Source organism: Saccostrea cucullata, unplaced genomic scaffold (genome assembly GCF_032062105.1).
Source record: "Saccostrea cucullata isolate Sc308-1 unplaced genomic scaffold, CSIRO_AGI_Scuc_v1 ctg2493, whole genome shotgun sequence".
In the NCBI taxonomy this organism is placed as follows: Eukaryota; Metazoa; Mollusca; class Bivalvia; order Ostreida; family Ostreidae; genus Saccostrea; species Saccostrea cuccullata.
Window position 1 is genome coordinate 189,866 of NW_026928825.1, and position 26,671 is coordinate 216,536.

General features: G+C 32.8%; 2 protein-coding genes across 3 annotated transcripts; both read left to right on the forward strand.

Moving 5' to 3' along the window:
• Positions 1 to 984: 984 nt before the first annotated feature.
• LOC134278839 (uncharacterized) lies at positions 985 to 17,719 on the forward strand. 2 transcript variants are annotated; one of them, XM_062761144.1, is made up of 4 exons: positions 985 to 1,081; positions 1,555 to 1,762; positions 1,863 to 1,967; positions 17,339 to 17,719. In XM_062761144.1, exons 1-4 carry the CDS (start codon positions 1,025 to 1,027, stop codon positions 17,488 to 17,490), a joined length of 522 nt encoding a protein of 173 aa, XP_062617128.1. In that variant the 5' UTR covers positions 985 to 1,024; the 3' UTR covers positions 17,491 to 17,719. The 2 variants fall into 2 exon arrangements, with proteins under 2 accessions (XP_062617128.1, XP_062617129.1); XM_062761145.1 differs by having other exon boundaries at positions 1,558 to 1,762.
• A 2,265-nt stretch (positions 17,720 to 19,984) lies between these two features.
• On the forward strand, positions 19,985 to 24,462 carry LOC134278845 (ankyrin repeat and KH domain-containing protein mask-like). The gene is made up of 2 exons (XM_062761150.1): positions 19,985 to 20,073; positions 21,621 to 24,462. The coding sequence occupies exon 2, from the start codon at positions 21,701 to 21,703 to the stop codon at positions 24,128 to 24,130; it is 2,430 nt and encodes an 809-aa protein (XP_062617134.1). The 5' UTR covers positions 19,985 to 20,073; positions 21,621 to 21,700; the 3' UTR covers positions 24,131 to 24,462.
• The last annotated feature ends 2,209 nt before the right edge of the window (positions 24,463 to 26,671 follow it).

The following is a 26,671-nucleotide window of genomic DNA, read 5'->3' on the forward strand; positions in this document are numbered from 1 at the left end:
CCAGCAGTGGAAAGGTACAATACCGCCTACAGGACCAGCAGTGGAAAGGTACAATACCACCTACAGGACCAGCAGTGGAAAGGTACAATACCGCCTACAGGACCAGCAGTGGAAACTTACAATACCGCCTACAGGACCAGCAGTGGAAACGTGCAATACCGCCTACAGGATCAGCAGTGGAAACGTACAATACCGCCTACAGGATCAGCAGTGGAAACGTACAATACCGCCTACAGGATCAGCAGTGGAAAGTACGTCTGTCGCTACTCTTTTCTTTGCCAGACACCATTTTCTAAGTTTCAGACATGTAAGTTCCACTTTATTCGAACTTCGTCGACTGTCCGTGTATGTCCATTGGCGGAATATGCATTTACTTTATCGCAGAGTTCCATGCGCTTTTTTTGCAGTTATATATTGTATTGTTACGTTCGATAACTTGGAAAACATTGTTTTTCTCAACTTCTTACAACAGTTTAGAGCTCCACATCTCTGAAATTTGGATTTCTATTACGGTTCATCTTCGTCTTCGAAAGTCTGTAGCTTTACCAAACAATATGCCCACACGCATGGAGTGTGGCGTTAGGTTTCAAACATGATCGAGTTTGTAGTTAAAATTGGTCAGTAGGAAGCTTTTTTTATCAATAACAAATACATATCTACATGTGGCGGATCTACTCAAACAAAGAATGATATACTGCAGTCTTGTGTTCTACGTCTCCGTTATCTTTATATATATATATATGAAGTCATTTCAACGACATATTAACAATGAAGAACAAAACTCTTGCCTAGGTTTGCAAGTTTGGCTTGATTTCGATTGATCGAAAGAATTTATTAGAAAAAAATAATTCTTTATTAAGCATTTTTAATCCTTATCTTTCTAAAAGATGAACCTGTATTGCATCAGGATGACTTTATCGGACCAATTTTAAGTTTATATGCCGCAGCGGTCAAATAAATGTATTGCTGTCTATTTGTAGGAAACCAGTCAACGGAATCTCTTATGTGTGCATTAGATTAGAGAATGCATTTGTTCCTGATATCTTTTCTTCTTGGTTTCAAGGATGTATTGCTGAGCGAGGTAATAAAAACTATTATTATATAGGTAATAAATAGTCTCTAATAAAATACTACCAAAAATCTAGAGAATTTTAGCTTTCAATATCTTGACGTTTAAGTGAACGCTGACTTTGCATTACGTACACGAGTATATCCGAAACATTCCGAATACGAGCGTTCAATATCGAACGCCCCGTTGTAAACAAAAAAAGTCGTCTGGTCAGATTCTCAGAGCTATATTAACGAAATGAAGTGGCATCTAGGGAAGATGTGCTTATTTTTCACACAAAATGAAATTATTCAATAAAAAGTTAGTGCGTATTAGACCCATTTAAACCTCGCAAGCTTATGCATTTGAACAGCCAACTCATGCCAATATTCACCAGTATAAGTTCAATAACCCTATATTATAGATGTATGAAAATGTAAAAGTATTAATTTTTGTAACAAATGAATGTTTTGCATTTATACATGTATAATTATATTTCTTTCAAGCAGTCATCTTGTCAGATGATACAAGAAACTATTAAGTATGTGCCTACATGTCCCCACAATAAAAATGAGTGGTTTCTAGCAGCGGAGAACAAAAACTGCAGTCAATACAGTAAAGGATGTAAAGAGAAATTGGTTTATCACTGCGTTCCTAACCACTATGAAAATGCTACTTTAGAAGTTTGTGTGCCGGTGACATTAATTGTTTTTGGTAAGAGAAAAGTCTAATACTTCAGATACTGATAAAATAAAATGAATACCCTAATTACCTGCTTTAATTTCACACAGATTTCTCTGTCTTCTCTTCAAAGGGCATTGTTTAGAATACAGCTTCCTCGGAAAAAGGGTTCAAGCAAACCACAACACTGAATGCAAAACATGTCCAATATTCTACAAATCAAATGAAGCATACAAATGTAAGGTTTTATCCATATAAATAATTATCTCGCAATTAATGGTGACAATCTTCATTTACAAAAAGAGATATATTTAATTTGTTATAATGAGTTTTCAATTAATATGACAGTTTTTTTTATTGTGCATTAAAAGTAAGAAAGGGGAAATTTTGATTTTTTTTTTTTTGAGAATTAAAGACTATTACGAGTAAATAAATTTTCAGGCAAAAACTCGATTATGTATTTTCACTCCGTTCCAAATACATATTATAGATGGTTTTGGGGGTCAGAATGTTCATTAAAGTACCTTTTGTCGTTTAATACACTGTATGTAGTAGAATTTACTTTATTGAAAAATGTATGAGGGCAAACCTCTGTATTCCATTATAAATGTTATGTATGAGAGAGCATTGACTTTTATTGTAAAAAATGTAATCGGTGTATTTGACAAATTATAGCAGTTCAGACAATGGCAAGAATACATAACTAACTAGGAGACTAATTGTTCTCGAACAATTAGAAGTCTCTCACCTTCTTTGAATTTCAATTTCACTTAATATTTATCTCTTTATACTTATATTTCATTTAAAAGAAACCAGAAATGGCTTAAAAGATGTAAAAATTAAAAAATTAAATTTTTAAATGACCTTGACGTTTGACCTTGCTGAAATCTTAAAAGTCAAAGGTCAAGGGTCACATTGCAATGACCCCATGCCAATATGACTTATAGCTTTAAAGTTATAAGGTTTAGTAGTAAGCGCTTATGCATTAAAGGGCAATAACTCATATAAGGGGTCATCAGATCCTTTCACACTGGAACATGAAAGTTGTGCCTAAAGTCTCTTAAGGCATTAGTGAAGATTTCATGTCTCTGCACTTTACAGCTTCGGAAAAGTAGCAATAACAAGGTTTTTCGCATAAGGAGCAATAACTTTTAAAAGGGTCAATCTTAGGGAACAAGAATGAAATCTTTGAAAAAGTTTTAAGAGTACATATTATAAATGCAAAGACATTTAGTATATGTAAACAGACAAGAGAGACATTAAAAAGGCTTATTTTCTCGTTTTTAGAATGACCTTGACCTTTGACCTTAACATTAATTTCATGATCAAAGGTCAATAAATCTTATGCATTTGGTCCCATGTCTCTACGACTTCACGTTTTGAAAATATTTAATTATTTGTAAAATTAAAAAAGTTTCAGGGGCCATCACTCATTGAAGGGGTGATCGAATACTTTCGCAATGAATAGATTTCAGAGTCCTCTCAATTAGTTGAAGACTTAAGTGAGGGTTTCATATTTCTATGGTTTACGGTTTCGAAGTAGTAGCGATAACAAGGTTTTTTTTCGCACAAAGGGTGCTAACTTTTCATAGGGTCAATCTTAAGGAATACAAATTAAATCTTTAAAATAGTTTTAAGAGTACATGTTTATGATGCTAAGACAGTTTGTATATGTTAATAGACAAAAAAGATATAAAAAGAGCTTAATTTCTCAATTTTGGAATGACCTTTACCTTCGACCTTTGCATTTATTTCATGATCAAAGTTCAATGAATCTTATGCAGTTAGTCCCATGTCTCTATCTCTTCTCATTTTGAAAATTTTTAATTATTTCTAAAATTAAAAAAGTTTCAGGGGCAATAACTCATTGAAGGGGTGTACGAATACTTTGGCAATGAATAGATTCCAGAGTCTACTAAATTAGTTGAAGACTTTAGTGAAGGTTTCATATTTCTACGGTTTACGGTTTCGAAGGAGTAGCGATAACAATGTTTTACGTACAAGGGGCGAGAACTTCAAAAGGAGTCATAGGTCATTTACGTTGGGTTGCTATTCGAAATATCTTTTGGTGTCAAGTAACACAAAAGTTTTTCGTTAAGTCTTTTGGATCAAAAGTCCATAGCGGAAAAATAATAACTAGGAGACTTATTGTTCACAGAACAATAAGAGGTCTTTCCACCTTTCCACCTTCTTTTCAGTTCAATTTTCCTTACATCTGTAATATCTAACTCTTTTTAAAAACTTTAAAATTATATACCATGAAAAAGTAACCAAAAGTGGCTTGAAGGTTAGAAAAATGAGAAAATTAACAGTTTAGGAATGACCTTGACATTTGACCTTGAAAAAAATTTTCAAGGTCAAAGGTCAAGAGTCACATTGCAATTGACCCCATGCCTCTATGGCTTTTAGTTCTGAAGTTATAACGTTTAATATTATAAGCAAAGAAGTTTAAGGGCAATAACACATATAAGGGGTCATCAGTTCCTTTCGCCCTGATACAATGAAGGTGTGCCTAAAGACCCTCAAGATATTAGTGAAGGTTTCATGCCTCTACCAACTACGGTTTTGAAGTAATAGCGATAACAATGTTTTTCGCATAAAAGCAATAACTTTTGAAAGGGCCATTCTTAGGGAACAAGAATAAAATATTTGAAATAGTTTAAAGAGTACATATTCTTGATGCAAAGACATTTAGTATATGTTAAAAGACATTAGAGATATAAAAAAGGCTGAATTTCTCGTTTTTCCTATGACCTTGACCTTTGACCTTTGCATTAATTTCATGATCAAAGGTCAATAAATCTTGTGCAGTTGGTCCCATGTCTCTACAACTTATCGTTTTAAATTTTTTGAATTATTTGTAAAATTCAAAAAGTTTCAGGGGCTATAACTCATTGAAAGGGTCACCGAAGACTTTCGCAATGAATAGATTTCAGAGTCCCCTCCAGTAGTAGAAGACATTGGTAAAGGTTTCATACCTCTATGTTTTACGGTTTCGGAGGAGTAATTATAACAAGGTTTTTTGTACAAAGGGCAAGAACTCCGAAAGGGGTCATAGGTCATATATGTTGGGTTGTTTTTCGAAATAAGTTTTAATGTCCAGTATCATGAACTAAAAAGTTTTTCGATAAGTCTTTCGGTTCAAATGTCTGTAGCGGAAAAATAATTTTAAAAAACTAGTAGACTAATTGTTCTCGAACAATTAGAGGTCTTTTCACCTTCTTTGAATTTCAATTACATTTAATATTTATCTCTTCAAATTTAAATTTCATTAAAAAGAAACCAGAAATGGCTTAAAAGATGAAAAAAAAATAATTTTAAAAATTTGGAAATGACCTTGACCTTTGGCCTTCAAATGATATTCAAGGTCAAAGGTCAAGGTTCACAATGCAAACAACTGCATGCCTCTATGACTTATAGTTTTCAAGTTATAAGGTTTAATAGTAAGCACAAAAGCATTAAAGGGCAATAACTCATTTAAGGCGTCATCAGAACCTTTCGCACTGGGATATAAATGTTGTGCCTAAAGTCCCTTAACACATTAGTGAAGGTGTAATATCTCTGCAATTTCCGGTTACGTCGCAAAAACACGATTTTTTGCACAAAGGGCGATAACTTTTAATAGGGCCAATCTTAAGGGACAAGTATGAAATCTTTGAAATAGTTTTTAGTGTACATATTAAAGATGCTAATATAGATTGTGTATGTTAAAAGACAAAAAAGATATAAAAAATGCTTAATTTCTCATTTTTGGAATGACCAATAAGAGGTCTTTCCACCTTCTTTGAATTTCAACTTTGTTTTATATCTGGCTCCATAAAATTAATTTCCACGAATAAGAAACCAAAATTGTCTTAAAGGTTAGAGGAAATGAAAATTAAAAAAAAATGAAATGACCTTGAAAATATTCAAGGTCAAAGGTCAAGGGCCACAATGCAATTGACATCATGCTTCTACCACTTATAGTTTTCAAGTTATAAGGTTTAATAGTAAGTACAAAGACATTAAAGGGTAATAACTCATATAAGGGCTCATCAGATCCTTTCCCACTTATTCAGTGAAGTTATGTCTAAAGACCCTTAGGACATTAGTGAAGGTTTGGTTTCTCTACGGTCTACGGTTTCGGAGGAGTAGCGATAACAAGGTTTTACGCACAAGGGGCAATAACTTTTAAAAGGGTAAATCTTAAGGGACAAGAATGAAATATTTGAAATAGTATTAAAAGTACTTATTAATGATTTAAAGACATTAAGTATATGTTGAAAGACAAAAGATATATAAAAAGAGCTTAATTTCTCATTTCTGGAATGACCTTGACCTTTGACTTCGGGAAAATATTGAAGGTCAAAGGTCAGTGAATCTTATGAGTTGGTCCCATGTCTCTACCGCTTATACATTTAAAGTTATGAGGCTTAGTAGTAAGTGCAAAGTTGTAAAAGGGTGATAACTCATATAAGGGGTCATAAGATTTTTTCGCACTGAATAGATTGAAGTTGTGCATAAGGACCCTTAAGACACTAGTGAAGGTTTCGTGTCTCTACAGTTTACGGTTAGGAGGAGTAGCACAAGGGGCAATAACTTTTGAAAGCGTCAATCTTAGGGGACAAGAATGAAATCTTCGAGAGAGTTTTAAGAGGGCATTTTGCAGACAGAAGATAGAAAGTATATGTTTAAGGATATAAGAGTTATTAAAAGAAATTTATTACTCATTATTGGAATGACCTTGACCTTTGACCTTAAAATGAATTGAAGGTCAAAGCTCAATGAATCTTATGCAGTTGTTTTAATGTCTCTATGACTTCTCGTTTTAAAATTTTTTTAATTTTTTATAAAATTTATAAACTTTCAGGGGCAGTAACTCATTGATGGGGTCAAAAAAAAACTTTTGCAATGAATAAACTGAAAAGTCTCCTAAAGTAATTGAAGACATTGGTGAAGGTTTTGTATTTCTACTGTTTACGGTTTTTGAGGAGTAGTGATAACAAACTTTACAGTGAAAGGGGCAATAACTGCGTAAAGGTCAAAGTTCTAACATAGGGGGTCGTTTTTAGGAATAAATTTTAATATACAGTATCATGAACTATAACGTTTTTCGATAAGTCTTACGGTTTCAAAAGCTAAGGTGAGAAATAGAATAATAATAAACATAAGCATTTCAATAGGTCTTTCCACAGAAAGGTGGAAAGACCTTATAAACATAAGCATTTCAAGAGGTCTTTCCACAGAAAGGTGGAAAGACCTAATAAGCATTTCAAGAGGTCTTTCCACAGAAAGGTGGAAATACCTTATAATATGTGTTTTGAAGGACCTTGACCTTTGACCTTGACCTAGATTTGAAGGTAAAAGTTTTTAAACTTGGCCCCATGTCTTTACGACTTGTCGTTAAGAAGTTTTAACACGCATTCTCTGTAAGCACCAAAAAATCTTGGAAACGACATGTCTCGGATTTTGATGAAATTTTCACCATAGGTGTGTCTTGGTACAAAACTAGTAAATATGGTGTCGGAAGTTCCACACGTGCACTTGGTTGCCATGGAGACGGATCCATTGAATTAGGCCATTTTTGGCCCATTTTGACTAAATGAAAACCTGAAAATTGAGGAAATGTAAATGAATATTTATCGGTATCTAATACACTCTAAAAAAATCATTGGATCATTTGATAACATAACCTTTTAAGGTACACAGAGCATATAATTGTTTATTCTAGAAATATTCTTCCCGTAAGAGAAAGGTCATGCAAAATGACATGGTTTCTAAAAATTTGAAAAATGGGAAAATTGGAATTTTTTGAGATCTTTGAGGCTAAATATAAAAAATTGTCCGCGGAAATTTCCCAAATCTTATATGTGTAATTATACTTGGGAATAAGTAGTGTCATCTCATGAAAAAACATAAGTGGGCTTTTGCTCCTATTTTTAGTAACATGTATCTATAAATAGATATATTTTAGAAAAATTTGAAAAATCAAATTTTGGCAGTTTTAATTGTCATTATTGCATAATTAGAACGTATATTGTAAAATTTGAAATTTTAATGACAAGAGCTGGACACCATTAGCTGGTATGGATAACGGTTGAGGGGAATTCCCATTTCTATTTTTAGTAACAGGTGGGTAAATATAGATATGTCTATGAATATTAGGAAAAATGGCATTTTTGTTCTAATTGGAAGCTTCATATAAAAAGTCCTAACAAATATTAAGCTTTCTACAATATGCTTTCAGAATGTACACGTGTTTGTTCAAAAATTGCTACAATATTGAGGATGGACTCTTGTTTTATTTTTTGGCAACAATGGTCTAAAATTAAACTACTCGAATAATTAAGAAAATGTAGATTATTGTACCTTTTCAGGCAAATTTTAGATGTAGTTGCTGCATAAATAGGAAATATTTTGTAAAATTTTAGATGTAAAAACAAGATCTGGACACCACTAGCTGGTATGGATAATTGTTGATGGGAATTCCCATTTCTATTTTTAGTATCAGGTGGCTAAATATAGAAATGTCTCTGAATATTAGGAAAAATGGCATTTTTGTTCTAATTGGAAGCTTCATATAAAAAGTCCTAACAAATATAAAGCTTTCTATATTTTTACAGAATGTATATGTGTTTGTACAATAATTGCCACAATATTGAGGATGAACTCTTGTTTCATTTCATATTAACAATGGTCTAAAAATAGATTATTCGAATAATTGAGAAAATGTAGATTATTGCACCTTTGCAGGCATTTTTTAGATGTAGTTGCTGCATAATTAGGAAATATTTTGTAAAATTTTAGATTTTAATGACAAGATCTGGATACCACTAGCTGGTATGGATAATTGTTGAAGGGAATTTCCATTTCTATTTTTAGTATTAGGTGTCTAAATATAGAGATGTCTCTGAATATTAGGAAAAATGGCATTTTTGTTCTAATTGGAAGCTTCATATAAGAAGTCCTAACAAATATAAAGCTTTCTAAAATATGCTTTCAGAATGTACATGTGTTTGCACAATAATTGCTACAATATTGAGGATGAACTCTTGTTTCATTTCACATCAACAATGGTCTAAAAATAGATTATTCGAATAATTGAGGAAATGTAGATTATTGCACCTTTTCAAGCACATTTTAGATGTAGTTGCTGCATAATGAGGAAATATTTCGTAAAATTTTAGATGTTAATGATAAGATCTGGACACCACTAGCTGGCCAGGTATGGATAATGGTTATGGGGAATTCCCATTTCTATTTTTAGTATCAGGTGGATAAATATAGATATGTCTGTATACTAGGAAAAATGACCTTTTTCTTCTAATTGGAAGCTTTATATAAAAAGTCCTAACAAATATAAAGCTTTCTACAATATGCTTTCAGAATGCACGTGTTTGTACAATAAATGCTACAATACTGAGGATGGACTCTTGTTTCATTTTATAATGGTCTAAACATAGATTACTCGAATAATTGAGAAAATGTAGATTATTGCGCCTTTTTTAGGCACTTTATAGATGCCATTGCTGCTTAATTAGGAAGTACATTGTAAAATTTGAGATGTTAATGACAATAGCTGGACACCATTACTCGATGTGGACAATGGTTGAGGGGGTTTCCCAATTCTATTTTTAGTATCACGTGGCGAAATATAGATTTGTCTCTAAATATTAGGAAAAAATGGCAGTTTTTTGCTAATTTGAATCTTCCTAGAAAATGTCTTAAATATAAAGCTTTCTACAATATGCTTTCCAAATGAACACTTGTTTGTACAGGAATTGCTACAATGTTTAGGACTGACCTTTTTTTTTTTATACCAACAATGGTCTAAAAAGATTCCTAGAATAATCTAGAAAATATGGGTTATTGTACCTTTTTAGGCAATGTTGGAAAGAAAAATCAATGTTATACCGGTAGACGTTGTGTGACTGACAAATACTTCCAAACTATTTAGTGAAATGCACACTATCTGAACGGGGGGCTCTCTTTTCTATTTATAGCACATCCACTTATAATGTAGCAACTTCTCAGCAGAAGAAGGAAAATGACAAAGGATTAAAGGAGCTTCATTGATAACATATTTACGAAATATACTGCTGTATTTAATATGTTCAACATGTCATGAGTATAATCAAGTTTTCCTAGTAAAAAAATTATGTGACTTATAAGTATAAAATATATGTAATATCGGTAGTTACCGTTAACTAACAAGCATAAAAACAATGATGATATTCAGTTCTACTTATATTTGAAATATGCAAAATCAATGAGGACTTCCAGTTCTATTTATAGAAAGAAAGAACAAGGTATAGTTTCAATACAAAATATTTAAAGCCCTATATTTTTCTAAAATATGAAAGTGATATAGGAAATCAAAATTCACTCTTTCTGAATCATAAGAATTCCCTTCAGTAAAAATACACAAATCGTTTTTATATGACCTCCTAAATGCTAATTGTGACGTCATTAACTTGTATATTTTCCCGTATTTTCTAAAAAAGTTGCAGAAGACATCAATTTTCAGTGGAATATTTTCTTTCAGAAGACATACTCTGCCACTCTCGCCCAGAGAGATTTTGTGATAACCGATATGTGATTTTTCATAGCACTTTACATAATATATCTCAAAATTAAAGAGGGCGACGGTGGCTAAAGGAAAATCAGCACAGAAATGAGTCATTTTGAGGCTTTTCTGCATTAAACTTAAAAGTGTACCAAATTAATGACGTCATATATCCTAAACGACCCCCTTTCGTGTCATATTCTTTAATGGTCTATCGTATTCATCTACTCAATGATTGTTAAAGCCAATTTCACAACTTTTTAAGAACAATAAATTTTTAGGGCACAATAAAGTTCAAACCGTACCTTCTTATAAAAGAGACCAGAAGGCATCAACAGTCATGAGAGCAACCCTGTAATAGATCAGTGAAATGGCATTTTTGTTATTAGAGATTTTGTTATTAGAGATTAGATTCCCTAGTATCTCCGCTTGTTTCAAGAGAAAATCCCTATGTTTGGTACATGTATTAACAAAAATCCTTAGATACTCTGTGACAATTTTGACAAAAAATGACAAAAGGTTCTTGAAATATGGTGACTATCAAAAAAAAAAAATGCAGACTACAGAAACTGCCATATAGAATACGCTCTTTGAGTCTTCGTCTAAGAAAATTAAAAGTCTTTGGACAAAATAAACTTGTAGATGAAAATACAGGTACATTGTCAAAGACTAGAATTAGGACAATCAGGAATTATTTTACAGAACAATTGAAAAGATTTTTAAAGTTTTCCTATAAATGGCCTAAATGTATATATTTCGCCACGTGATACTAAAACTAGTAATAGGACCCCCCCCCCTCAACTTTTGTCCACACTAGCTAGTTGTGGCCAGTTACTGTCATTAACATCTCAAATTTTACAATATACTTCCTAAGTAATCAGCAATGACATCTTTAAAGTGCTTAAAAAGGTGCAGTAATCTACGTTTTCTCCATTATTCGAATAATCTATTTTTAGACCATTGTTGATATGAAATAAAACAAGAGTTCATCCTCAATATTGTGGCAATTATTGTACAAACACATGTACATTCTGAAAGCATATTGCAGAAAGCTTTATATTTGTTAGGACTTCTTATATGAAGCTTCCAATTAGAACAAAAATGCCATTTTTCCTAATATTCAGAGACATTTCTATATTTAACCACCTGATACTAAAAATAGAAAGGGGAATTCCCCTCAACAATTATCCATACCAGCTAGTGGTATCCAGATCTTGTCATTAACATCTAAAATTTTACAAAATATTTCCTAATTATGCAGCAACTACATCTTAAAGTGCCTGAAAAGGTGCAATAATCTATATTTTCTCAATTACTAGTATTCGAGTAATTTATTTTTAGACCATTGTTGCCCTAAAATGAAACAAGAGTTCATCCTCAATATTGTAGCAATTTTTGTACAAACCTATGTACATTCTAGAAGCATATTGTAGAAAGCATTACATTTGTTAGGGTTTTTTTATATGAAGCTTCCAATTAGAACAAAAATGCCATTTTTCCTAATATTCAGAGACATTTCTATATTTAGCCACCTGGTACTAAAAATAGAAAGGGGAAGTCCCCTCAACAATTATCCATACCAGCTAGTCGTATCCAGATCTTGTCATTAACATCTCAAATTTTACAAAGTATTTCCTATTTATGCAGCAACTACATCTAAAAATTGCCTGAAAAGGTGCAATAATCTATATTTTCTCAATTATTCGAATAATCTATTTTAAGACCATTGTTGCCCTAAAATGAAACAAGAGTCCATCCTCAATATTGTTGCAATTTTTGAACAAGCACATGTACATTCTGAAAGCATATTGTAAAAAGCTTAATATTTGTTGGGACTTCTTAAATGAAGCTTCCGATTAGAACAAAAATGCCATTTTTCCTAATATTCAGAGACATATCTATATTTAGCCACCTGATACTAAAAATAGAAATGGAAATTCGCCTCAACCGTTGTCCATACCAGCTAGTGGTGTCCAGCTCTTGTCATTAGAATATCAATTTTTACGACATATGTTCTAATTATGCAGTAATGGCAATTAAAACTTTGCCAAAATTTGATTTTTCACATTTTTCTAAAATATATCTATTTATAGATACATGTTACTAAAAATAAGAGCAAAAGCCCACTTATGTTTTTTCATCAAATGACACTACTTATTCCCAAGTATAATTACACATATAAGATTTGGGAAATTTTCGCGGACAATTTTTCTTATTTAGCCTCAAAGTTCTCAAAAAATTCCAATTTTCCCATTTTTCAAATTTTTAGAAACCATGTCATTTTGCATGACCTTTTTCTTACAGGAAGAATATTTCTAGAATAAACGAGTATATGCTCTGTGTACCTTAAAAGGTCATGTTATCAATTGATCCAATGATTTTTTTTTAGAGTGTATTAGATACCGATAAATATTCATTTACATTTCCTAAATTTTCATGTTTTCATTTAGTCAAAATGGGCCAAATATGGCCGAATTCAATGGATCCGTCTCCATGGCAACCAAGTGCACGTGTGGAACTTCCGACACCATATTTACTAGTTTTGTACCAAGACACACCTATGGTAAAAATTTCATCAAAATCTGAGACATGTCGTATCCAAGCCCTATAGTAAATTCGTTGGTGCTTACAGAGAATCATAAACTGTCAGGGGCAATAACTTTTTAAAAGGTGTACGAATTATTTTGCTCTGAATAGATTGGAAAGTGTACTTAATTAGTCGCAGACATTTTTGAAGGTTTCGTACCTCTACGGTTTACGGTTTTGGAGGAGTAGCGATAACAAGGGTTTACACTAAAGGGGGCACTAACTTTCAGAGGGGTCAATCTTAGGGGACAAGAATGAAATCTCTGAAATGGTTTTAAGAGTACATATTGAAGATGTTTAAAATTTGGTGAAGAACAAAAGAGGTATAAAAAAAGCTTAATTTTTCATATTTTGAATGACCTTGACCTTTGAATCTGACCTAAATTTTAAGGTCAAAGGTTAAAGAATCTTTTGCAGTTGGCCCCATGTGTCTTCGACATGTTGTTTAAGAATAGATTTTGATATTTGTAAACATTGCAAACATTCAGGGGCAATAACTCATGATAGGAGTTCACGAATCCTTTTGCAGTGAGGGATTGAAGTCTACTAATTAAGTCATAGACATAGGTGAAGGTCTGGAAACTCTGCGGTTTACAGTTTCGGAGGAGTAGCGATAACAAGCTTTACGACTAAAGGGGTAATAACTGAGTAAGGGGTCAAAGTTCAAATACGTTGGGTTATTTTTCAGAATAACTTTTGATATCCAGTATCATGAACTATAAAGTTTTTCGATAAGTCTTGTGGTTTCAAAAGTCCGGCAGAAAAAGAATAATAACAAGAAACACTAGGAGACTTATTGTTCACAGAACGATAAGATGTCTTTCCACCTTCTTTAAATTTCAAATTTGTTTTATATCTGACTCCTTAAAATTATATTCCATGAAAAAGAAACCAAAATTGTCTGAAAACATTGAAAAAAATGAAAATAAAAAAAATGAATGATCTTGACCTTTGACCTTGACAAATATTCAAGGTCAAAGGTCAAGGGTCACAATGCAATTGACCCCATGCTTCTACGACTTATAGTTTTCAAGTTATAAGATTTAATAGTAAGTACATAGAATTTAAAGGGCAATAACTCATATAAGGGGTTCATCAGATCCTTTTGAACTTTTCAAGTTATAAGATTTAATAGTAAGCGCAAAGAAGTTAAAGGGCAATGACTCACATAAGGGTCATCAGAACCTTTTGCACTTATACAGTGAAGTTAGGCCTAGAGACCTTTAAGACATTAGTGAAGGTTTGTTGTCTCTACGGTGTACAGTTTCAGAGGAGTAGCGATTACAAGGTTTCTTAGCACAAGGGGCAATCACTTTTACAAGGATTAATGTTAGGGGACAAGAATGAAATCTTTGAAACAGTTTTAAAGGTACATATTAATGATGCATAGACATTAAGTATATGTTGAAAGACAAAAGAGACACAAAAAGAGCTAAATTTCTCATTTTTGGAATGACCTTGACCTTTGCCCTTGTTATGAATTTTAAGGTCAAAGGTCAATGGATCTTATGCAGTTGGTCCCTTGTCTCTACGACTTCTCGTTTTGAAAATTTTCAATTATTTTTAAAATTCAAAAAGTTTCAGGGGCAATAACTCATTGAAGGGTTCACCGAATGCTTTCGCAATGAATAGATTGAAGAGTCCCCTTAATTAGTCAAAGACATTCATAAAGGTTTCATACCTCTGCGGTTTATGGTTTCTAAGGAGTAGCGATAACAAGCATTTCTTGAGAAAGGGGCAATAACTTCGAAAGCAGTCAAGATTTATTTACGCAGGGTAAACTGCAATAATCTTTTATGGAGTACATTCTTATGAACTATAAATCTTTTCGATAAATCTTGAAACAAAAAATCACATGGCGGAAAAATAATAAAAAAGAAGAAACAGAAGGCAATCAATAGGTCTTTCCACAGAAAGGTGGAAAGACCTAATAAGCATTTCAAGAGGTCTTTCCACAGAAAGGTGGAAAGACCTAATAATAAACATAAGCATTTCAAAAGGTCTTTCCACAGGAAGGTGGAAAAACCTAATAATAACTAAGAGACTTATTGTTTACAGAACAATAAGAGGTCTTTCCACCTTGTTTGAATTTTAATTTTGTTTCATATCTGCCTCCTTAAAATTAAATTCCATGAATAAGAAACCAAAATTGTCTTAATGGACAGAGAAATTAAAAAAAATTAAATGACCTTGACCTTTGGCCTTGAAAAAATATTCAGGGTCAAAGGTCAAGGGTCACAATGCAGTTGACCCCATGCTTCTAACACTTATAGTTTTCAAGTCATAAGGTTTAATAGTAAGGACATAGACGTTAAAGGGCAATACCTCATATATGGGGTCATCAGATCATTTCGCTTTTATAAACTGAAGTTAGGCCTAATGACCCTTAAGACATTAGTAAATGTTTAGTGTCTCTACGGTTTACGGTTTCGGAGGAGTAGCGATAACAAGGTTTTTCACATAAGGGACAATAACTTTTAAAAGGGTTAATCATAGGGGACAAGAATGATATATTTGAAATAGTTTTAAGAGTACATAATAATGATTCAAAGACATTAAGTATATGTTGAAAGACAAAAGAAATATAAAAAGAGCTTAATTTCTCAGTTTTGGAATGACCTTGACCTTTGACCTTTACATAAATTTAAAGGTCAAAGGTCAGTGAATCTTGTGCAGTTCGTCACATGCCTCTACAACTTCTCGTTTTGAATTTTTTTTAATCATTCCTAAAATTCATAAAGTTTCAAGGGCAATAACTCATTGAAGCGGTCGACGAATTTTGCAATAAATAGATTGAAGAGTCTCCTAAATTAGTCAAAGACATTGGTGAAGGTTTCATACCTCTACGGTTTACGGTTTCGAAGGAGTAGCGTTAACAAGCATTTCTTGCAAAAGGGGCAATAACTTTGAAAGGGGTCAAAGTTCAAACAAGGGCTGTCGTTTTTCAGAATAACTTTTGATATCCAGTTTCATGAACTATTAAGGTTTTCGATATGTCTTGCGGTTTCAAAAGTCCGGCAGAAATAAAATTATAATAAAAAACATAAGCATTTCAAGAGGTCTTTCCACAGAAAGGTGGAAAGACCTAATAATAAACATAAGCATTTCAAGAGGTCTTTCCACAGGAAGGTGAAAAGACCTAATAATAATAACTAGGAGACTTATTGTTCAGAGAACAATAAGAGGTCTTTCCACCTTCTTTGAACTTTTCAATTTTGTTTTATATCTGACTCCTTAGAATTAAATTCCATGAATAAGAAACCAAAATTGTCCTAAAGCATAGAACAAATGAAATTTAAAAAAAAAATTCAAAAAAACCTTGACCTTTGGCCTTGATAAAATCTTCAAGGTCAAAGGTCAAGGGTCACAATGCAATTGACCCCATGCTTCTACGACTTACAGTTTTCAAGTTATAAGGTTTTATATAAAGTACAAAGAAGTTAAAGGTACAAAGAAGTTAAAGGGCAATAACTCATCTAAGGGTTCATCAGATCCTTTCGCATTTATACAGTGAAGTTAGGCCTAAAGACCCTTAACACATTAGTGAAGGTTTGGTGTCTCTACGGTCTACGGTTTCGGAGGAGTAGCGATAACAAGGTTTTTTGCACAAAGGGCAATAACTTTTAAAGGGGTTAATGTTAGGGGACAAGAATGAAATCTTTGAAATCGTTTTAAGAGTACATATTTATAATGCATAAACATTAAGTATATATGTTAAAAGACAAAAGAGATATAAAAAGAGCTAAATTTCTCATTTTGGAATGACCTTGACCTTTGATCTTTACATGAATTTTAAGGTCAAAGATCAATAAATCTTATGCAGTTGGTCCCATGTCTCTACGACTTGTAATTTTAAATTTTTTAAATTATTTGTTAAATTCAAAAAGTTTCAGGGGCAATAACTCATTGAAGGGGTCACCGAATGCTTTTTCAATGAATAGATTGAAGAGTACCCTTAATCAGTCAAAGACATTGGTGAAGGTTTCATACCCCTACGGTTTATGGTTTCAAAGGAGAAGAGATAACAAGCTTTACGACGAAAGGGGCAATAACTGTGTAGGAGGTAAAAGTACAAACACGTTGGGTCGTTTTTCGGAATAACTTTTAATATCCAGTATCATGAACTATAAAGTTTTTCGATAAGTCTTGCGGTTTCAAAAGTCCGGCAGAAAAAGAATAATAAACATAAGCATTTCAAGAGGTCTTTCCACAGAAAGGTGGAAAGACCTAATAAGCATTTCAAGAGGTATTTCCACAGAAAGGTGGAAAGACCTAATAAAAAAACATAAGCATTTCAAGAGGTCTTTCCACAGAAAGGTGGAAAGACCTAATAATAATAATAAACTAAGCATTTAAAGAGGTCTTTCAACAGAAAGGTGGAAAGACCTAATAACTTTGTATTAATTTTGCAGTTTAGTAATTCATACCTTAAAAGCCGTCCATGCAATACAGTTTTAACATCTCAGTTTTCTTTACAGATAAAGAATGTTACAACATATCAGAAACGACGACAACTACACCAACAACAACAGCAATACATTTTTCAGTGACGATATTCGACAAAGAAATCACAAAACATTTCGAAGAAAATATTACAATCCCATGGAACATTCATGAAAAGGATGGGTAAATATTTTTAGAAAATCCTTCACAGATTACTTTTTGCACACATTATGATACATTATAAATAACGAACCAAGATCCAAATATCCCTACTAAAAGGCATTTTATCACAGAGAAAGGAACACATACAAGCGTCATTTACATAATTATCATCAAATTAAGGTTCAACTTTCATAGATCACCAGACATGGCCACATTCCTGAACCTTAAAGTTGTAGAAGTAAGGCCCTTGACCTTTGGAACTAAAATGTTAAGTACCTGATTATTTAATTTGGATGAATTTTTTTCACATAATCATTTATCCAATTAAAAATTCGTAGTTCAAATTTTAAAGTCCACAATCACTAAACAAATAGCTAAATCCTTGACCCTTTGGCATGCTTGTACTGCTAGGAGACATATTCCGTAGGCCGAGCGTTTTAACCAGGGTTTTGCCGGAAATTGGAATCCTTATAAAAGTGAATATCTGCGCGCTTTCTGTAATAATATTTCTTTAGTTTGGGTATTTTTCATATACAGTAAAGTGAAACCTTTGAAGCTATCTTTGATGCATTATACAAAAATCTAGAATTCGAAGCTTTCAATTGCTTAAGTCTTGAACAATGTTTAGCACATATTAGCTGTAAGCTCAGTGAGCTTTTCTGATCACCTGTTGTCAGTCTGTCTATCTGTAGAGTTTTCACATATTCATCTTCTTCGTAAGAAACACTGGGTCAATTTTAATGAGAGTTAGCGCACATCATCCTTGGAAAAAGTGATATATAAAATTCTAAAATAAAAAAAACCAAGCCCCCTTCCAAAGGGGGATGACAAAGAAAAGACAGAGATAGGTTAGGAACATTTAAAATAAAAAAAAAACACTGAGCCAGAAAAGCTTAATTTTATGTAAAAGCATCTCGACAAATTTTATATTCTATATTGTTCAAATCATGGCCCACTGGGGTAGGGTTGGACCACAATAGAGAATTCGAGGTTACATTGAAACATATAGGAATATCTATTCAAGTCTTCTAAAAACACTTGGTCAAAAGGCTGAAACTTACATGTATGTGGAAGCATACTGGGAAGTGTCGATTTTTAATTTTTCAAATTACGCCCCAGGGGGTAGTGTGGGATGATGATAGAAAATCAAAATATTACATTTGAAACATACAGGGAAAAAGTCTTCAAAAATCTTCACAAATACCACTGGACCAGAAAAGTTGAAACTTATATGAAAGCATTCTGGAGTAATGTAGATTCTTAATTGTTCATATCAGCCTTCCCTAACACGTGAGGTAGGTTAAGACAACAGTAGGGAATCAATGTTTAGCATTGAAACATACGGGAAAAGTATTTTAAATAGCTTCATCTCAAGGCGAAAAAACATAAACCTTACGGGGAAACTACCTGAGGTAATGTAGATTTTTAATTCTTCAAATCATACTCCAGGTGTAGTGTTGTGCCACGATGAGTAAAACAAGGGTGTATTAATGTATGTTGAAGAAAAACTTGGCTTGAGTTACTCAGGTGACAGTGTTGTGGCAAATGGGCGTCTTGTTTTACAGAGAAGGAAGTGACAGGGATGCACGTGTAAGCTCATTCCATATTGTGATAATTTCTGTCATCATAGTAAGTCTGGCTATTCTGTCAACGTTTGCGATGTACCATCACTTACGAAAAAGAAGAAAGGTTTCACATAAGGATGGTTAGTAAATCTTTTGAGAAAAAAATCCCAAAAAATAACTTTAAAGAAACGCGATGAAATTGAAAAGAAATATACTGTATGTAAATCGTAGCTCGTTCGCTTCAAATCCATATTTCTTTAATATACATGTATTTTATAATCAATTTATTATTAGCAGATGAAGAAAGGAAACCATTGTTAGGTAAGCTCGGTTTAAATAACCTTTAGTGTATGGAATTTAATCTCTTGGCTATATCTTTTAAATAAAATCGATATTCAAACAGAAATATTATTTGCAGACGAAGAAAGCCAACCATCTATGGGTAAGCTCGATTTATTTTACCTTAACTTACAAAGGCTACATAACATCACGAGAATGACGTCATAATGTAAGTTTACTGTTGAGCCAGAATTAAAGTTTAAGTTATATATATCCCAACAGATGTTTTAAAATGATAACTTATTACTTATATATATACTTACATTTGTAATATCCATATTCTATATTTGACTGATTATGACTTTTAATGCAATGTTTTATTTTTCAAACCCAATAGCATATATATGTTAACCATTGCATGTGCGTCGAACCCTTTATGACGTCACGGAGAAATAACGTCGAACGTTTATGATTTTCAAAGAACTGTACTTTAACGGTTATAACAATGTAGTAGTATTATATAAAGATAGTATAGTATAGTATAGTATAGTATAGTATAGTATAGTATAGTATAGTATAGTATAGTATAGTATAGTATAGTATAGTATAGTATAGTATAGTATAGTATAGTATAGTATAGTATAGTATAGTATAGTATAAGTAGTATTATATAAAGGATAATATTGCCAAAAGCTTGGGGAATTGATTCTCTTGACTATCCTTTTTAATAAATTTTTCAGATGTAGAAAACCAACCATTGTTAGGTAAGATCTAATTATTTTTAAAACTTTTTTGTCACCTAAGTCACTCAGGAGACCTATTGCTAGCTTTTCCTGCCCGTCATCATTCGTCGTGTGTTAAAATTTGCATATAGTTTTATGGGTAAAAGGGTTCTTATTAAGCAAATGTACTAATTTGATTAAGTCTATCACAATATAAATTCAATCTGTGGATATATTGTTACACAGATTTCTAAGACTACCATTATATACACTGAACCAAACTTTCAAGTGTTCACCTAACACATTATAACTTTTAAAGAACAAATGCATACAATAAATATTTTTTTTAATTCATGGTCAATGACGGATATTTCAGTTCGATGTTGCGTAAATTTCATGTACATGCACGTATCTCGTCAGAATTTTAGCAAAGTGTCAAGGAAATGATGAACCCTCAAAATGAAAATTCACACAAGATAATCTCTATGGAGTTAGACCACCACTTGCTCTAATTACTGCAAGACATCTTTTACAGTATGATACCATGTACCCCTGAATAGGACATTCCTTAACAAAATCCTAAATGTTGTTCGATAGGATTCATATCCGGTAATTTGACGGTGCATCATCACACAGATGCCTTTTGGTCAATATCCTTAGGCGTTCAGCACGTAAATGCACCGCTTTAAGGATAATTCAGACCGCTTGAGCTAATATTAGTCTGCCACGAGCACCGATTTCTTATCATTTTCATACGATTGAAATTGTTTGTTTCCATTTTCTAAGATTGTGACTCAAAACTTTGGCCTCAGACGATGATCAAGGTCAATTCCTGTTTGGTTAAATTTTGTCCAAAACTTTCAAATTTTGATAAATTAACGATGACAAATGATGCACAGCTTATAGAAAAATATGTTTGAATGAATTTTTGATACTGTTTGTTAATTTTTAAAAGTAATATCAAGGACAATTAAACACTAAAATAAAAGTGAGTAAAAGGTGGTACAAGCATGCTCCAGATATCAACATTCCAAGGGCTCTCCCTTCTACCTCAATGGCTATAATGCCAATGTTTTGTGTTTTTAGTGAAACCAGTTTTTAAAATTTGATAATGATCACAAAAAAGACAATTTAACAAAACGCCTGTCGCAAAGTTCAGATTTATTGTTTTTAAGCTTCGTCACGGAACTTTGGTTTTCATCGGTGATATTTAATTTTCTTTCAATAATTGTTGAGAAGACTCATTTGTTTTAATAATTTGAAAATGTAATCCATTCTATCAAGAAGTTTTTAAATAAATATAGTTATTAAAGTGAACAATTAGAAGTTTTGTTAAGTGTACACTATAAATAGGCTGTGGCAAATTGTCGCTGAAGTATGTGATCGTGAACATAGCGTAATATGATTTTAGGCCGAAATATTAATATTTACAGTTTTTTTTATAACGAAGGACTTTACAACATTTGAGAATTCATAATGTACTTTTGCTATTTTATTGTCTATAAACATGTGAAGAATATCCGTCCATATGGAATGTATTGAGGTAATACATGTAGCATGTTTTCAACTGGCTCTGTTTTTGTTTTAAGATAAGAGTACTACAGGTCTTCAGGAAGCTGATGTAGTAGATGAGGTTAAAGACTCACCTGATGCACATCCTGAGGAGAATATGAATAAAGAAAGAAATATGGAATGCACGAAAGCTCCAACTATGCCACAGAAAGCACATTCCCATTTGCGTGGAGGTTTTGGTGAACAAATAGGGACCAAAAACGAAAAAAGCATCAAAAATATGAAAGTCATAATACGCCCATCAGAACACGAGACACTATTGGATGATATCATTAATATAACTTTTGTACCTGATCTGTCTCTTCAGGATGAAAAACGATTTAAAATGAAGGCCCTATTTATGGCTTTGATAGAAACTGTTGATACCCACAGAAAGCGATTAAATATTATTAATAAGATATCAACCGGGTTAATGAGGCAATATTACAGCCATTTTATAATTTCCAATATTTCAGCGTTAGAGCGAAGGGGTGACGCTGTGAATAAACCTGTTATAATTGTTCGTCATGACATGTCATACCAACTGCTTAGAACATTGTTTAAAGCGTCTTCCATGATACATAAGCTGTTGCATTTAATGAGTGAATATACTAAATACAAATCATACGGTTTGAAGCAAAAGTTAAAAACAGAAATAGAAACGCCATTGAACGGATTATATCCCATACATATTGCCTCCCTATTTCATAATGTTCCTGCAGTTGAATTATTATTAGAGCATGGTGCAGATGTTAATGTGCGCAATGACAAGGGATGGACTGCGTTGTTACTAGCTGTTGCATTTGATATTAAAAAACACTATAAGATAAGATATGGATTTGGTAGATCGTGTCGAAAGAAAACGATATATACTTTGCTGAAGCATAATGCAGATGTAAATTTGTGCACAACCTATACCAGTAGTCCTCTTTGTTTGGCAATAACGAATAATTTCGATACAGTAGCACAACTTTTACTCACACATGGAGCTGATATTCATAGAACAGATAATAAAGGCAGACATCCTATTCATATTGCTTGCATCAGCGGACATTTAAACACTGTAGAATTATTATTGGAGCATCAATGCAATGTTGATGCAAGAGACCACAAGAACGAAAGTGCCCTTATAAAAGCATGTAGAGGAGGATTTACCGACATAGTCAGGACGCTGATTCAAAATAATGCTAATATCAATCTTTGTAATCATAATGAAATAAGTCCTCTGAGCATCGCTTGTATGAATGGACATTATGACATTGTTAAATTATTAATTAGCACTAATGCTGATGTTAATCTATGTGATAAATACAACCGGAACCCTATATCATATACCTGTTCCAATGGTAATAAAAGAAAAGCATATAACCATACAATTACAAGACTTTTACTCACACATGGAGCTGATATTCAAAGAAGAGATAATAAAGGTAGATGCCCTATTCATATTGCTTGCATCAGCGGACATTTAAACATTGTGGAATTATTACTGGAGCATCAATGCAATATCAATGCAAGAGACCACAAGAAAGAAAGTCCCCTTGTAAAAGCTTGTAGAAGAGGTTTTAGCGACATAGTCAGAACGCTGATTCAAAATAATGCTATTATCAATCTTTGTAATCATAATGAAATAAGTCCTCTGAGCATCGCTTGTATGTATGGACATTATGAAATTGTTAAATTATTAATTAGCAGTAATGCTGATGTTAATCTATGTGATAAATACAATAAGAGTCCTTTATTATTTGCATGTCTCCATGGGAATCAAAGGACTACATATGATCATTACATTGATGAAAATAAATCAGCTGAAACTGTAGGGGTTACTCGAACCAGTGATGATTTCAAAAATATTGTAGATCTATTACTTAGAAATCATGCGATCATCAACTGCAGAGATAATAACGGCATAAGTCCGCTTCAGGCCGCATGTTTAAACGAACATGAAGAAACAGTTAAACTTTTACTTGGTAACGCCACTACTAAACGGAGGATTCTTGTCGATAATAGTGACAGGATGGGAAGAAGTCAAATACACTTAGTATCTGAAAAAAGTTATGATAATATACTACTCCAAAATCTAGCTAATGTTAACATTCAAGATGCAAATGACAATACACCACTTCTTCAAGCGTCTAAAAGGAATAATTATGGCATAAGCTGTTTATTGTTGGAAAATAGTGCAGATTTAAATTTATGTGATCGTAATGGAAATACACCTTTACACCACGCCTGTTATAACGGTAATGAGAAAATGGTCACGCTTTTTCTTCATAGAGGTGCTGATATTAATTCATTAAATAAAAATGGAGAGACTCCTCTAATCATTGCTTGCAAAAATAACCAAGAATGGATGTTTAATCTATTGTTTGAAAAGGGTGCGGATATAAACATGCAGTCCAAAAATGGAGACACAGCTTTGTTAATTGCAAGTCGTAACATGAATGATATCATTGTTAAACGACTGCTAAACAGGCTATCCTGTAAACAAGACATTAACAGTAATACTAATTTTAGAGACAATTTTACAGTGATCTACAGGAAATGATGCTTTAGAGACGAACATTTAAAACGAGATTCTGTCAAAGTATGAAAATGTGTTCTCCCTGAACTTTGAAGTACAGGGTGTTTCAACAAACATGCCCGACTTTAATTTGGATATCTATGTTTTTCCAAATCAGAAAATATGTATAAAAAACTGCTTTTGGAAGCAAATTTTACGACAAATTGTATTAAAATGTGACTATAAGGTATTATGCCGCCATAATTACTTATCTAAGATTTTATGACATCATCAAAATTTAGGCAATCAGGTATTTTCAAAAATGTAAGACAAAAGAGATCACTACACTGATAAAAAGCTTCTCTCTAGAAAAAAGATTTGTTTTTTTTTTATTTTTCTTCAAGCTTTCCTTTCATGAATGCGGTATTACTTTTTTTATGAAACGGCAAAGTCGGGACATGTTTGCTGAAACACCCTGTATATTTACTTCAGAGATATATAGAAATATCTCCCTAATTCTTATACTTATTTCTATAACTCAAAAGGTTGTTTATACTTAAAGTATGTATTAAGGAAAATCACTAGACCTTGAGAACACATAAGAATGAGGAGAAAATAAGGATGTTTTTGAGTGTGGATTTGTTTTATGATTGTGAGTATTAACAAATGAAAACTCTACTCTGTAATTGGAATCGTCATTTAACACTGTTGGTAACATGAACTCCTAATTTATGTCTTTTGGTACATCTGTTAAAAAAAAAACTCTAACATTATACAAACTGAACAATTTGCAGAATATCTACATTACAGGCTACTCGTTGTATTGATGATAAATGGTTATGATTTGTTACTTTTCATTTGTTATGTTACTTGTTATTTTTTACTTGTTACTTTTTTTTACTTTGTTATTTGTTACTTGTTCCTTATTTTGAAATAAATCTAACTTTTTTAGGGGAGGATTTTGGTGTTTAGAATACTATTTGTAAACTTTTCGATATTTATAAAGATGGTGCGTGCTACATTAATTGATGAAATATATGGAGAACAGTATTCAAGCTCAAAAGTACATTACACAGTACAAAATTAGAGCTGAGCAAACCCGGAGAGCATCCCCTGCTGACTGTCACACCCGTTAACGTCTTTTTCAAGTTAAATATCTAAATATGAAAGAGATGTGTCAGACTCTGTGGTATCTTTCAGTTTCAGGAAATATTGCAATTTTATAAATTTTGTTTTTCGAAATGTATGGTCAGTGTATATCAGTTAGCCCTGATTACTAATTTACTATCCATTTTACTTGAATGCAAGGGAATGTCATCATGAGAGTTTGAATGGGATATACACTAAGTGCACTGAGTGTGCTGGAAAAAAGAACGATTTTTTATATGCATTAGAGGCGTCCGTTGTCCATTCGTTCGCTCGTGCATCTCTACGTCCGAAAGTAAACTTTTTTTTCAAAATGCTAACTTTTTGTAAAATTTAATGAGATTTGATACACAAGTTGAATAAAAAAACATAAAAAATTTTCAGTAATTTTTTTTACAAAGGTAAAAAAATCTTTGTAATGTTTTAGCTCACCTGAGCTGAAAGCTCAAGTGAGCTTTTCTGATCACCCGATGTCCGTCGTCCGTCCGTCCGTCTGTACACTTTTGACATTTTCAACTTCTTCTCAAGAACTGTTTAGCCAATTTTATCCAAACTTGGTACAAAGCATCCTTGGGTAAAGGAAAATATCAGTTGTTAAAATTGAGGGCCAAGTCCCCTTACAAGGGGAGATAATCAAGAAAAAGACAAAAATAAGGTGGGGTAATTAAAAAATCTTCTTCTCAAGAACCACTGGGCCAGGAAAGCTGAAACTTATGTGGAAGCATTTTTGGTTAGTATAGTTTTTAAATTGTTAAAATCATGACCCCCGGGGGTAGGGTGGGACCACAATAGGGAATCCAAGTTTTACATAGAAATACATAGGAAAAATCTTTAAAAATCTTCTCAAGAACCACTTGGCCAGGAAAGGTGAAACTTATGTGGAAGTATTCTAAGTAGTGAAGATTATAAGTTGTTAAAATCATGACCCCTGGGGGTAGGGCCACAATAGGGAAACAAAGTTTTACACAGAAATACATAGAAAAAAATCTTTAAAAATCTTCTTCTCAAGAACCACTGGGCCAGGAATGCTGAATATTATGTGGTAGCATCCTGGGGTGGTGTAAATTCTAAATTGTTAAAACCATGACCCCTGGGGTAGGGCGGAGACACAATAGGAAATCCATGTTTTACATAGAAATATTTAGGAAAAATCTTTAAAAATCTCAAGAACCACTTGGCCAGGAAAGCTGAAACTTATGTGGAAGCATTTTAGGTAGTGTAGATTATATATTGTTAAAATCATGACCCCCGGGGGTAGGGCGGGGCCACCATAGGGAAACCAAGTTTTACACTGAAATACATAGAAAAAATAATTAAAAATCTTCTTCTCAAGAACCACTCGGCCAAGAATGCTGGATATTATGTGGTAGTATCCTGCTGTACTGTTAATTCTAAATTGTTAAAATCATGACCCCCGGGGTAGGGCGGAGACACAATAGG